The 14,094-nt window shown below is 47.4% G+C and overlaps 1 protein-coding gene across 1 annotated transcript in view; it reads left to right on the top strand.

Moving 5' to 3' along the window:
* LOC137307271 (photoreceptor ankyrin repeat protein-like) overlaps nt 1-14,094 on the top strand; it is a 46,262-nt gene that overhangs the window by 13,057 nt on the left and 19,111 nt on the right. Inside the window, exon 2 of the mRNA XM_067976712.1 lies at nt 12,457-12,829. Coding sequence (XP_067832813.1) covers nt 12,497-12,829 — 333 coding nt within the window. The 5' untranslated portion in view covers nt 12,457-12,496. The remainder of the gene's footprint in view (nt 1-12,456; nt 12,830-14,094) is intronic.

The following is a 14,094-nucleotide window of genomic DNA, read 5'->3' as shown; positions in this document are numbered from 1 at the left end:
TCACACTCCTGACTTGTGCCTTGTAGATGGTGGAAAGGCTTTGGGGAGTCAGGAGGTGAGTCACTCGCCGCAGAATACCCAGCCTCTGACCTGCTCTCGTAGCCACAGTATTTATATGGCTGGTCCAGTTCAGTTTCTGGTCAATGGTGACCCCCAGGATGTTGATGGTGGGGGATTCGGCGATGGTAATGCCGTTGAATGTCAAGGGGAGGTGGTTAGACTCTCTCTTGTTGGAGATGGTCATTGCCTGGCACTTATCTGGCGCGAATGTTACTTGCCACTTATGAGCCCAAGCCTGGATGTTGTCCAGGTCTTGCTGCATGCGGGCTCGGACTGCTTCATTATCTGAGGGGTTGCGAATGGAACTGAACACTGTGCAGTCATCAGCGAACATCCCCATTTCTGACCTTATGATGGAGGGAAGGTCATTGATGAAGCAGCTGAAGATGGTTGGGCCTAGGACACTGCCCTGAGGAACTCCTGCAGCAATGCCCTGGGGCTGAGATGATTGGCCTCCAACAACCATTACCATCTTCCTTTGTGCTAGGTATGACTCCAGCCACTGGAGAGTTTTCCCCCTGATTCCCATTGACTTCAATTTTACTAGGGCTCCTTGGTGCCACACTCGGTCAAATGCTGCCTTGATGTCAAGGGCAGTCACTCTCACCTCACCTCTGGAATTCAGCTCTTTTGTCCATGTTTGGACCAAGGCTGTAATGAGGTCTGGAGCCGAGTGGTCCTGGCGGAACCCAAACTGAGCATCGGTGAGCAGGTTATTGGTGAGTAAGTGCCGCTTGATAGCACTGTCGACAACACCTTCCATCACTTTGCTGATGATTGAGAGTAGACTGATGGGGCGGTAATTGGCCGGATTGGATTTGTCCTGCTTTTTGTGGACAGGACATACCTGGGCAATTTTCCACATTGTTGGGTAGATGCCAGTGTTGTAGCTGTACTGAAACAGCTTGGCTAGAGGCGCAGCTAGTTCTGGAGCACAAGTCTTCAGCACTACAGCTGGGATGTTGTCGGGGCCCATAGCCTTTGCTGTATCCAGTGCACTCAGCCGTTTCTTGATATCACGTGGAATGAATCGAATTGGCCGAAGACTGGCTTCCGTGATGGTGGGGATATCGGTGGGGAGTCTCATTCCTTCAGGTAGTGAGTTATTGGAGATTTCAAAAATGTCAAATTTGTCTCTTTTTTTCTCTCTCTTAATCCAATCTTTCCCGCTCTTTATTTCTCTTTCTGTATCTGATTTGACATTGAATTCACCCTCTCTAATTCACCCTCCTTCTCCGTTGTTCCTCTGTTTATTTCTCAATCCTTAAATCTCATTGATTGAGGAGATAGACTGTTGGTCCCATCGTTCACTAAGGTCCCAGATGCCCTGTTGCCCTCGCCGTTATCATCTCGCACTCCCAGCAAGTTACAGCGCAAAATATTTTTGAGTTGGAGGGCGCAGGAAAAAGTCTAACAAACCGGGCACGCCGCGAGATGCCCCAGTCCAGCAAGGTCTGGGCCAATGAGTCTGATGGCATTGTTGTCCATATCGGGGTAGTCGTGTAATGCTCAGGATCAGGGCTTTTGTTGGCGACAATGAGGAGGGGGAGTGGAGCTTGGAGAAGAGAGAGGAAAGATGGTGGTGTTGTCAGGGAGGGCCTGGTTGCTGTTCTGGTATCTAGAGCTGATGGTGAAGCACTCCTATCTTCTCTAGCCCTCTGTCTGTGAGGGTCTGCTGTGGTGTTGAGGAGGCAGGAGCCTTGTACAGGCTTCCATGAAAGGGGTCTGTACACTCACTTTCCTAGCCTTAGGAAATAAACCAATATCACTTGCTCCAACTGATGTGCCCCACAGATGCCTAATCCACATGTTTATGTTGGCATTTTGTTCAGCCTAGTGTGATCTGACTGTACCTTTCAGAGCTTCCGGTGAGTATTTTTAGACAGAACATGACCTCTGCCAATCTAACAGCAATGTTCCTTGAACATTATGTCCTGTAAAATCCATTTCAATCATCGTGTGTGAGAACATTTTGTGAGCACTCCGGTAAGGCTATGTCCGTGATAATGTTTTTATTTGGCTTTTTCTCCTGCTCATCCGTGCTGGAAAATAGAATTGTTTTTGCGCGCAGTATTTCCACCAAATACTCCGAGGTCAGGTCCAGGATGGGATAAATGCAGGGCAAAGCTCACTTCACTCTGTTTTCATAATGCACCTTAACCCTTAGCTCAGGGTAAATCCTTAGCCATGGTAAACATTTTTTATTTCCTGTGCCTGCTACGCAGAGTGCTTATTTGTACTAAATTGTTGGCAATTTGTGCTGTGGACTCATCCCCCACTAAAATTGGACTGATACTGCCGCACTTTTCCTATAGGCCACCTACAGCAGAGAGTGAAAGAAAAAGCTTTCATAAGAACATAAGCATGGAAAGAGGAACGTCGATTAGCCCCATGAAGCCCATTGCTTCACCGATCATGTGCAATCCACCCTATCATGGACACTACCCAACTCCATTTAATGTCCTGAGGAAAGATCCTGCAAGGCAAAATACAACGACTTGCATTTATATAGCACCTTAATGTAGTAAAACGTCCCAAAGCACTTAACAGGAGCATAATCAGACAAAAATTGACACTGAGCCAAAGGAGGAGGTATTAAGATAGATGACTAAAACTTAGTCAAAGAGGTAGGTTTTAAGGATCGTCTTAAAGAAGTAAAGAGAGGCAGAGAGATTGAGGAAGGGAATTCCAGAGCTTAGGGCCTAGATGGCTGAAGGCAAGGCCGCCAATGGTGGGGCGAAGAAAGTGGGGGATGTGTGCAAGAGGCCAGAGTTGGAGGAGTGCAGAGATCTCGGAGGGTTGTAGGGCTGAAGGAGATTACAGAGATAGGGAGGGGTGAGGCCATGGAGGGATTTGAACACACGGATGAGAATTTTAAAATTGAGGTGTTGCTGGACCGGGAGCCACTGTAGGCCAACGAGCACAGGGGTGATGGGTGAACGGGACTTGGTGCGAGTTAGGATACGGGCAGCAGAGTTTTGGATGAGGATAAGTTTATGGAGGGTGGAGGGTGGAGGGTGGAAGATGGGAGGCCAGCCAGGATAGCATTGGAATAGTGCAGTCTAGAGGTAACAAAGGCATGGATGAGGGTTTCAGCAGCAGATGGGCTGAGGCAGGGGCAGAAATGGGCGATGTTATGGAGATGGAAGTCAGCGGTCTTTGTGATGGAGTGGATATGAGGTCGGAAGTTCAGCTCAAGATCAAATAGGACGCTGAGGTTGCGAAGAGTCTGGTTCAGCTTGAAACAGTGGCCAGGGAGAGGGATCAGAAACCAGGGAACGGAGTTTGACAATGGCTTTGATCTTCCCTAATGTTAAATTGGAGGAAATTTCTGCTCATCTAGCACTGGATGTCGGACAAGCAGTGTGACAAATCAGAGGCAGAAGAGGGGTTAAGAGAGGTGGTGGTGAGAGAGAGCTGGGTGTCGCCAGTGTACATGTGGAACCGGACGTCGTGTTTTCAGATGATGTCGCCGAGAGGCAGCATGTAGATGAGAAATAGGAGAGGGCCAAGGATAGGTCTTTGGGGGACTCTCGAGTTAACGGTGCGGGAGCGGGAAAAGAAGCCATTGCAGGTGATTCTCTGGCTATGACTGGATAGATAAGAATGGAACCAGGTGAACGCAGTCCCACCCAACTGGACGATGGAAGAGAGGCGTTGGAGGAGGATGGTTTGGTCAACCATGTCAAAGGCTGCAGACAGGTGGAGAAGGATGAGGAGGGATAGTTTACCACAGTCACACTCACATAGAATGTCATTTGTGACTTTGATAAGGGTCGTTTCAGTACAGTGACAGGGGCGGAAACCTGATTGGATAAGTTCAAACATGGAGTTGCAGGAAAGTTGAGCACAGATTTGGAAGGTGACAACATAGAATCATAGAATCTTACAACACAGAAGGAGGGCATTTGGCCCATCATGCCTGTGCCGGCTCTTTGAAAGAGCTATCCAATTAGTCCCACTCCCCTGCTCTTTCCCCATTGCCCTGCAATTTTCTCCCCTTCAAGTATTTATCCAATTCCCTTTTGAAAGTTACTATTGAATCTGCTTCCACCGCCCTTTCAGGCAGTGTATTCCAGATCAGAACAACTCGCTACATAAAAAACGTTTCCTCATCTCCCCTCTGGCTCTTTTCCCAATTACCTTAAATCTGTGTCCTCTGTTTATCAACCCACCTGCCACTGGAAATAGTTTCTCCTTATTTACTCTATCAAAACCCTTCATAATTTTGAACACCTCCATTAAATCTCCCCTTAACCTTCTCTGCTCTAAGGAGAACAATCCCAGATTCTCCAGTCTCTCCACATAACTGAAGTCCCTCATCCCTGGTACCATTCTAGTAAATCTCCTCTGCACCCTCTCCAGGGCTTGACATCCTTTTTAATGTCCTTAAAAATGTAATTTTTTACTTTTTCTATAACAGAATCTCAGCTGCTGTGGCATTAATAAGACCATAAGAGATAGGAGCAGGAGTAGGCCATTCGGCCCCTCGAGCCTGCTCTGCCATTCAATGAGATCATGGCTGATCTGATTTTTACCTCAACTCCACTTTCCTGCCTTTTCCCCCATATCCTTTGACTCCCTTGCTGATCAAAAATTTGTCTAACTCAGCCTTGAATGTATTCAATGACTCAGCCTCCACAGCTTTTTGGGGTGAAGAATTCCAAAGATTCACGACCCTCTGGGAGAAGAAATTCCTCCTCATTTCCATCTTAAACGGGTGACCCCTTATTCTGAGACTATGCCCTATGCAATAATGAGCAATAATAAATGGCTGGCAGTAACAATGACCTTTTTTGAAATATCTGTCTGCATTCTACTTATTATTATTTTAGAATGAGCATGATCCTGCTGTTTCTTTCCGAGAACTTTAGCTTGACTTCGAAAGCCTTTTTAACTTGCATTTGTCAGGAAGTTTATTTTGATAAAAACAGGAACTACGATGCCGAGAACCGAAATAGTATCTGTCTGCGAGGAGAGCAGAGCCTCTCGCTGGGGAGGAAAAGGCAATTCTCACTTGTGCAAAAATTGCGGGCTGCGGGATAGGGGCAAGTGGAGAAGCAGGGCTCCTTCCAATTTGAGAAAGAAAAACACGAGAGGTGAGCACATCGTCCACCTGTCGTTCTAAGTGAAGCAGAGATGCAGCGCTGCCGGGAAAGGGGCAAGAAAAGAAATTGCAATATAATCAAGATAAGTGTCCAGCGATCCAGTTATGTTGGACTGACCAATACATTGTTCAGAACTAAACTTGCAGCAGTCACACCATTGGCAGGTTGGGTTTTTTTCTCGCAGTGAGCTGGCAGGTAATTTGCTGATTGTAACAAGCCTCGAAATGTTTGAGGCAAGTTTCGCCATTAGAAAGAACTTGCATTTATATAGCACCTTTCGCAACCTCAGGACATCCCAAAGTGCTTTACAGCACTTTTCTGAAGTGTAGTTACTGTTGTAATGCAGGAAACACAGCAGCCAATTTGTGCACAGCAAGATCCCACAAATAGCAATGTGATAATGTCCAGATAATCTGTTTTAGTGATGATGGAGGGATAAATATTGGCCAGGACACTGGGCAGAACTCCCCTGTTCTTCGAAAGAGTGCCATGGGGCCTTGGTTTGAGGTCTCATCCAAAAGACAGCAGTACTGCACTGTCAGCCAAGATCTTGTGCTCAAGTCTCTGGAGTAGAACTTGAACCCATGACCTTCTGACTTAGAGGCAAGAGTGCTACCAACTGAGTCAGCTGACACTATGAATAATGGATACCAGGAGTGAGTCATTTAAACCTTGAGTTCAGGCTCTGGCCTTGACTTCCTTATTTTTTTAATATATTATTATATTTGGCTGTGAACCTTGCACATTTGCAGCTCTCATTATACCTTATGTCATTAATGTGTGATACTATTGACGGGAGAATTGGCCAGGCTTCTCCAGTGGGTAGATGCACTGCCCATAATGTGGAACCGACCCAGCAAGGTCCCAGGTCTGACCGTTGGTCTGTACTGAGCTAGCTGATCTGAGCTGGGGCAACAGACATAAGAAAAAGCCATTCAGCCCATCGATTCTCGCCCTCTGGTACATGAACTCCCGTATTTTGACCAACCCGATGCTTTTGTCTCTGTTACCCTCATAATTCCAAAGCACTCCTTATATAAGGAAGTTTATACTGATATCTGTTCTAAATTTAATTTTAATTTGTGGTCCTATTTCCTGTCTTACTTCATGTACGAATCTGGCATTACCTTATCTATATCACTTTATATATATTTTCTAGCTTTTTACCTTTTAACCTTCACTTCACTGGACTATAAACCTTCAACTTCGCAGGGTGGAAATTGGCTGTGATCCTTTTTCATGTCCATAACTAACAGCACGCCAACAGCGCGCACCCGAACCAGGAGGCCCGAGGCTAGCCCAACAATGGGCCTCAGGCCTCATTTCAATCATCTAGGCGAGCTGCCTGAGGAGGCGCGTCAGTTGAAGAAATTAATTACCTTGCCGACAGCCGACGGTAAGTCCCAGGAGTGGTGGGGAGCAGCAATGGGTTGGGGGTGGGTGGTGGTGGTGCGATTGCGAGTGCTATGGAGGCGGGGGAGGATTCCTCTCCCACTTGCTCCACAGAAACGATTTCTGATTTTTTTTTTTTGTTTAAAGAAACTTCCATTATGTTGGTGTCCGCATAGGCCACTGAAGAATCCTAAGCAGATCAGGCCCAGCACCTCCTCCGCTTATCAGCAACCAGTTTTGGCAAAGGGGGGGTCCAAAATAGGTGTTAGGCCGCTCATTGACATATGCAAGGGGCCTAATGCCTGTTTTAGGCGGCCGCCCGGAATGCCTGCACCAATATGGCGGCGCCTGGAATGCAGGCGCTGATCAGGCACGAGATATTGCGCCCTGAAAATGGCTGTTTTTAGCTCCCATTTTCCACCCGGAAAACGGTCGCAACTTGGACCAATTTCTAACCCCTCTAATCTTCTCTCAAAGCTCATCCTCCTTACAGTGGGATCAGACTTGGTGCTTTTTTCTGTCTTCTCTCTGATGATTATATATCTCTTTCTTGTGGCATGGCAACAAAATCTGGACATAATAGTAACCAGTACACTGCAAAGACTTAGTGCATCATCTATGGACCTACTGTTCATTTTACAGGGCAAATTCAGCGATCCAATGAGAGTGCGAGTCGGAGATTCAGGACTCTGAGGTTGTACCTCTGACCCACGCTCCCTTGGCGTGTGACTGCCCTGCTGGGAGCATGGCATCACTGAATGTAGCCCTGAATGTACATCCTGGCATTCAAATAGGGCTTCAGTGCTCCTGGACTAGGAAGCCAGGGTTCCTGCTTCTGATCGCTCCCCAGTGAACGCTGCTGAATATTGCACTGTGTGTGGAAGTGGGCTGAGGGCAGGATTGGACTCAGTTGTGACCCTCCACCTTCCCCCCCCCCCCCACCTCGGTCGAATAGCCGGCTCACACATGTGAAATGGCTACTTTGGTGAGGTATTGGAGGGCACTAGAATTTGAGGAATTATATCCCTGCTCGAGTCAGGGCCTTCTGGGGAGGAATAGGATAAGTTTGGAGATGGAGGTGGAGGAAGGCGATTAACAACTCGCTGTTAGTTTGCCAAATGTGTATGTGTGTATGTGCAAAATAAATGAATAATTTTATAACAGTACTGTATTGACAAAGGGTTAATAATGAAAAATTAATAACAGAGTAAATGTAAGTCCTGGGAGAAGGACTAGTTAAAGGGGTATTGTTGCTTTGACGACAACAACTTGTATTTATATGGCGCCTTTAACGTAATAAAATGTCCCAAGGCGCTTCACAGAAGCGTAATCAGACAAGAATTGACACCGAGCCACATAAGGAGATATTAGGACAGGTGACCAAAAGCTTGGTCAAAGAGGTAGGTTTTAAGGAGCGTCTTAAAGGAGGAGCGAGAGGCGGAGAGGTTTAGGGAGGGAATTCCAGAGCTCAGGTCCTAGACAGCTGAAGGGACATTTTGAACGCTGAACGCACACCTTCGAACAGCCAGTTGCTTCCTCGCAGGGAGAGGAGGAAAGTTGAAGTCATCCCCTGGGACGGGTTTCAATCTCCTGGGCAGGGGGCAAAGAGAGGTCAGCAAAGGCCCTGGGCCACGTTGGTCAGAGTCTGTGATGGTGGTGAACATGGTGAGCAACAGAGTGCAATGAAAGAGGAAGAAAATGAACCTTTTTTTCCCGTCCATTGTAAAAAGAAAATGGCCCCGATATTACCAGGGAGGCGGGTTGGCAGCAGGGGGGTTGGGGCGACTGGGCGTGTGGGTAACCCGCCCAGTAAAATCGGTGGGTTCCCCACGCGATCGCGGGTAAATTGAAGCCACTTACCTTGGCTTCCGGGTTGGAAACCTGTATGGTGGGTGGACTGCGCACCCGCATCACAGGCTGTCAGCTGGAGGAGCTCTATTTAAAGGGACAGTCTTCCAATGCTGCTCCTGCAGCAAACAGACAAAATTACAGTATGGAGCAGCCCAGGGGAAAGGCTGCTCCCAGGTTTAACGATGCCTCACTCCAGGTCTTACTGGAGGGGGTGAGGAGGAGGGGGAGGACAGAGATCTTCCCCCCGGCGGACAGGAGGAAGTGGCCTGCCTCTGCCACCAAGAAGGCCTGGCTCGAGGTGGCAGAGGAGGTCACCTGCACCACCAACATATCGCGCACCTGGATACAGTGCAGGAGGCGCTGCAATGACCTAAGTAGGTCAGCCAAAGTGAGCACACTTACTCATTCTCCTACACTCTGTCTTCCACATCACCGCCCCCACCCCACATCTCCTTCTGCACTGCCAACACTACTCTATCACATCACTCCTCACACCCACTCAAACCTCATCCTCAACTTACCTGCACTTACTCACCTCCCCAGTACTCATCCCACCACTACCACTCAACCCAATCCTCATACAATCTCATGGCTCTATCTCATACTCACCCTCTGATGCATCTCTTTCACGGTCACCCTCACCCAACCTGCCACTACCTCTGCTGCAGCCACCGGGGATGCATCACGTATGAGTAGTAGGAAGCGTAAGGCAAAGGTTTTGTGAGCACAAAGGGGATGCACAAGGGTGCTTGACGGTTTGTCATGTTTTTTATTTATATTTGATTTTGGTTCAACTTACATTAAATATTATATTGTCACCACTACTGCCACGTCTTGGTCATTCTTGACTGGCTTGTGCAATAAGTCCCTTTCATGAGGTTCTCCATGAACACCCTCACTTGATGCCACCCATTGGGTTACCCTACAGTGGGTGTATGTGTAGTTGCACGACTATTTTGTGCAGGTGCCTGTGGCGCAGCACTGTGTTGTGGAGCTCCACGTGGCGGAGGTGGACGGCGTGCCTGGCGAGGCTGGTGATGCTGCTCGTCCTCGGATGAAGTGATGAATGCAGCTATGGCGCCCCCCCATCCTGACGGTGTGAGTTTGAGGGGGTCCGCAAAGCAGGTAAATGTGTTTGCACTGCAGAGTTTAGGGTATAAATTAATAATTTTGAGTGGAAAGACAAAGGTGTTGCAGCCAAATCTTTGTCTGAAGTGACAGAGTGCCCTGCTGCAATAAATGAGGTTTTCCCCCCACCTGTCAAATAATCCTTTGCATCTCCTGCTGGCTGAAACATGTCTGCTCCAACAGGAAGTGTTTCCCACAGCACGGGAAACACACTGAGGATCCATGAAAATTGCACCCCTGCCAAAATCTCCTGTCAATGAGGTCTGTCAAGTACCTCAACTAGGTAAGGAAGTATTTAAATTGTCATCCCGCCGGCTTAAATTGCCAGTGAGAGTCCTGCATGCGGGAGCTGCGCGCGCACCCGAACGCGTCACTGGGGAATCCGGAAGTGGGCGGGTTGGAGCCGGGTTCCGGACCCGCTCCAGGATTCCCCCATTTTAGGAGCCCCCCCTGCCCCGAACGCACCCGCTCGGCCATCCGAAAATCGGCTCCAATGCGACTGAACAGCAAAACTGAATTTAAGCCCAATATGTGAACTCTGCAGAATTTAGGGTTGCCAACTCTGGTTGGATGTATTCCTGGAGGTTTCCTCTCATGACCTCTCACCTCCGACCGTCCCGCCTGTTCGAACAGCCTTTTATCCTACATCCAACATTTTTATAACTAATAAACGAAAGTCTTCAAAGAAAATGAAAAAGCACACAATTTGTTTTGATGCCCAATGATTTTTCTCCCGGGTTTTGCTCACAGCAGCGTCCAGGAGATTAGTCTTTAATTCCTGGAGACTCCAGGTCAATCCTGGAGGGTTGGCAACCCTAGCAGAATTCCACAGGAAGCCGTGCGTTCACTTCATCCCAGATTTTTCAGGGATCGCTCAAATTTCATTTGTTTGCTCCCATAATCCCTCTCCCCCGCCCCCTCCCTAACTCCGCAAACTTTCAAGTCCACATGTGCTTGTTTTCAAGCATGCCAAGTTGTGGCTCTCTGGTACATATGGAGATGAAGCAGGACAACTGGGTATGAGGTCCAGCTCAGCTGGAGGGGAAGAGACTGAAATGAGATGAGCTGAAGACTTGAATCTCAGCCACTTTATTAAATGCTACATACAAACTGCTGCAGTGCCATCACTGCACCTCAATAACATCGTCCAGTGCGGTACCTTGTAGCCCACTTATGATCAAAGTCAGTGTCAGTGCCTTGGCTTAGTGGGTAGCACTCTTTCCTCAGCCAGAAGGTCGTGGGTTCAAGCCGTACTCCAGAGACTTAAGCACTAAATCTAGGCTGACACTTGTGCAGCACTGAGGGAGGACAGCACTGTCAGGTGAGATGTTAAACCAAGGTCCTGTCTTGCCTGTTCAGGTAGGCAATAAGGCTGCAGTCGGTGGTATTTTGGAAGGAGGAGATCAAATAGGTTAAACTAGCGAAATCAAGCAGCTGTCCTCATAAAGCCTCTCCCCAACAACAACAACTTGCATTTATATAGCGCCTTTAATGTAGTAAAACGTCCCAAGGCGCTTCACAGGAGCGATTATCAAACAAAATTTGACACCGAGCCACATATTAGGACAGGTGAGCAAAAGCTTGGTCAAAGAGGTAGGTTTTAAGGAGCGTCTTAAAGGAGGAGAGAGAGGTAGAGAGGCGGAGAGGTTTAGGGAGGGAATTCCAGAGCTTAGGGTAACAGTGTAATACATTGTCCCTGTTGGTATCCTGGTCTTTTGTTAGGGTTTGCAGACAAATCCAGCTTCCACTGCTGCAAATTGCTGTCTCCAAATTTATATCCCTCATAATACATTGCGTGTCTTTTGTGAAAAATTCAGGATAATGATGTGCATTAAAATGACAGGCAGACATTTTTCATGACCGTGGTGAGCAGTGCACTACTAGAGGAAATGAAACTGACTATGCCACTTATTAGGTTGGTTAATGCTACCACCATAATGCAGGTAGAGGGCACAGGTACCTGCCAACGAGTGGAGTGAGCTGGCAGCAACAATTGTCCCACGTCACGGTCAAGGCAAAGCACAGCTCTGCGCATAAACACTTTGAACACATCTGCAAGACTTTGTTCAGGATGTTGCTTGAGTTTGGAATCTTTGTAAGGAGCCTGGGGGCTCTGTGCTAATAATAGAAAGTGAAAGATAGCCCATGGGAACTCTAGTTTTGTTTCCACTGGTCAGCGGTACTACAGTGGGCGTGAAACTCAAATGATGTGAGACTAAGTCCTGGGGCTGCTGCAGAAACCCACGTTTAGCTTAAGTCAAACTGTTGTTTTGATCAGCGCTGAGCAGTGCCAACCCTTTTCTGTAGCAGTAACAAACGGTGTGTATATATGTTTTATTTTTATTAGTCCATAACTAAACGTGAACTCTACTGACTTGTGGCATTGCCCTCACACTGAGAGCACACTGTTGGAAGAGCATGGTTAGCACATGGGCTTAGAAGGTAATGGGATTCTTTGACATTGGAGTGCAAGGAGGTGGCATCTCCTACTGCTGCCCCAGTTGAAACCAGCTAACTGGGCAACTACTAAAGATTGAACCTGGCATTTGCTGGTCTATATGACTTTAATACTACAACACGTGCATTTACAGACAAATTTCTTGTAACCTCACTTGCATGGAACAGGACAGGCTGAACCAATATCAAATCAGGAGGCGGGAGGCTCGACAGGGTTGGTTTTGCATATGTATTTGGCAAATACTTTAAAAAAAAATTCCACTCCTGTAACGTGTCCTGCTGCTTAATTCCATTTAGTTTCAATACTGATAGATTCAACTGCATGAAGATGGGCGACATTATGTGGTCAGTAAGCATGTCCAGGAACCATTAAACACACAGACATGCACTCACCAACGTACTTTTAACCACAGTCACATTGTTCCCTGTTTCTTTTCCAATACATGTGCTCTCTGTAAAGACCAGAAAGGACCTGAGGCCAGAGCGTGACTACTCCTATAATGACTGAGAGGAGGGTTTCTTTGAGTCAAAGGGGAGAAAAAGACCCTGACTTGATTTCAGGTGCAGTCTGTTGTCCTGACGCTGGGCTGGAGGGTCCCGATAAGATGGATCCCGATGAGGACAACACAGGTGATTCAGAGATCTCGAAGACCTCCAGCATTTCATCAGAAGGCTCCCTCTTCCCTGAATATGAGCGAAAAGGAGGTTGGGATCCATCTGGAGTGCCGATGGTGTACAAGGCCTGCTCCCAGAACAATGTCAACGCTCTCCGGGAAATGTTGGCAGCTGGTGTGACCAAGGAGGAAGTTAGTGAAGTGGACATCAACGGAAGGGTAAGGAAAATGGATATTTATATTTTTCTTCTCTCTTTCCCCTCTATTTTATTTTTTGCCTCTAATTTTCTCTTAGCCCCCCTTGATAAAGTGACAACAACAACTTGCATTTATATAGTGCCTTTAATGTAGTAAAACGTCCCAAGGCGCTTCACAGGAGCGATTATCAAACAAAATTTGACACCGAGCCACATATGGAGATATTAGGACAGGTGAACAAAAGCTTGGTCAAAGAGGTAGGTTTTAAGGAGCATCTTAAAGGAGGAGAGTGAGGTAGAGAGGCGGAGAGGTTTAGGGAGGGAATTCCAGAGCTTAGGGCCTAGGCAGCTGAACGCACGGCCGCCAATGGTGGAGCAATTAAAATCAGGGATGCGCAAGAGGCCAGAATTGGAGGAGCGCAGAGATCTCAGAGGGTTGTAGGGCTGGAGAAGGTTACAGAGCAAGTGGACTGTGGGAAGCCATATGACGTGATGTACCTCGACTTCCAAAAGGTTTTTGATAAAGTTCCACATGAAAGGCTATTAATTAAACTCAAAGCTGTGGGGATTCAGGGTAAACCCTGGGAATGGAGAAGAAACTGGCTGAAGGTAGAAAACAATGAGTACTCTTTAGGTGAGTTATGTCAGAGTGGGGGGAATTACTGAATGGGGGGCCTCAGGGCTCAGTGCTGGGTCCATCAGTGCTTCAAATTGACATAAACCACTTTGATTCAGAAACTCAATTCAAAGTGGTTAAATTTTCAGATGATACTCAACTGGGAGGGACATCTCAGAAGTTACAGAATGAATTGAACAAAATGTGTAAGTGGGAAGAACAATGGCAGATGGAATTTAATGCAGGCAAGTGTAAAGTACGGTACGTAGGAAGGAAAAATAGACGACACATGTACTCCATGAATGGTATTGAAGTAGCTGAGGATGAAGCTGAGAGACCTAGGAGACCTGGCAGACTCGATGGTAAACATGTCCAACCAAAGCAGAGCAGCAATCATCAAAGCCAATAGATTGTTGAACTAAATAATCAAAACAGTAGAATATGGCCTAGAAATTTGAGAGCGCCCATTTTTGGATCAATCCCAGCACCTGAATGGTGAAGCCTGAGGCGCCCACAATATTGGGCCTCGGGCCTCATTCCCATCAAGCCGGCGAAGAGTGAACGAAGATCGGGTTGCTGCTAGCACGCAGCGGTCCTCAGTGAAGGGCCAGGGGTCAGGAGATAGGAGGCCTTGACATCCTTCCTAAAGTGTGGTGCCCAGAATTGAACAC

The sequence above is a fragment of the Heptranchias perlo genome, chromosome X (genome assembly GCF_035084215.1).
Source record: "Heptranchias perlo isolate sHepPer1 chromosome X, sHepPer1.hap1, whole genome shotgun sequence".
In the NCBI taxonomy this organism is placed as follows: domain Eukaryota; kingdom Metazoa; phylum Chordata; class Chondrichthyes; order Hexanchiformes; family Hexanchidae; genus Heptranchias; species Heptranchias perlo.
This window is presented reverse-complemented; position numbering and strand designations above follow the sequence as displayed.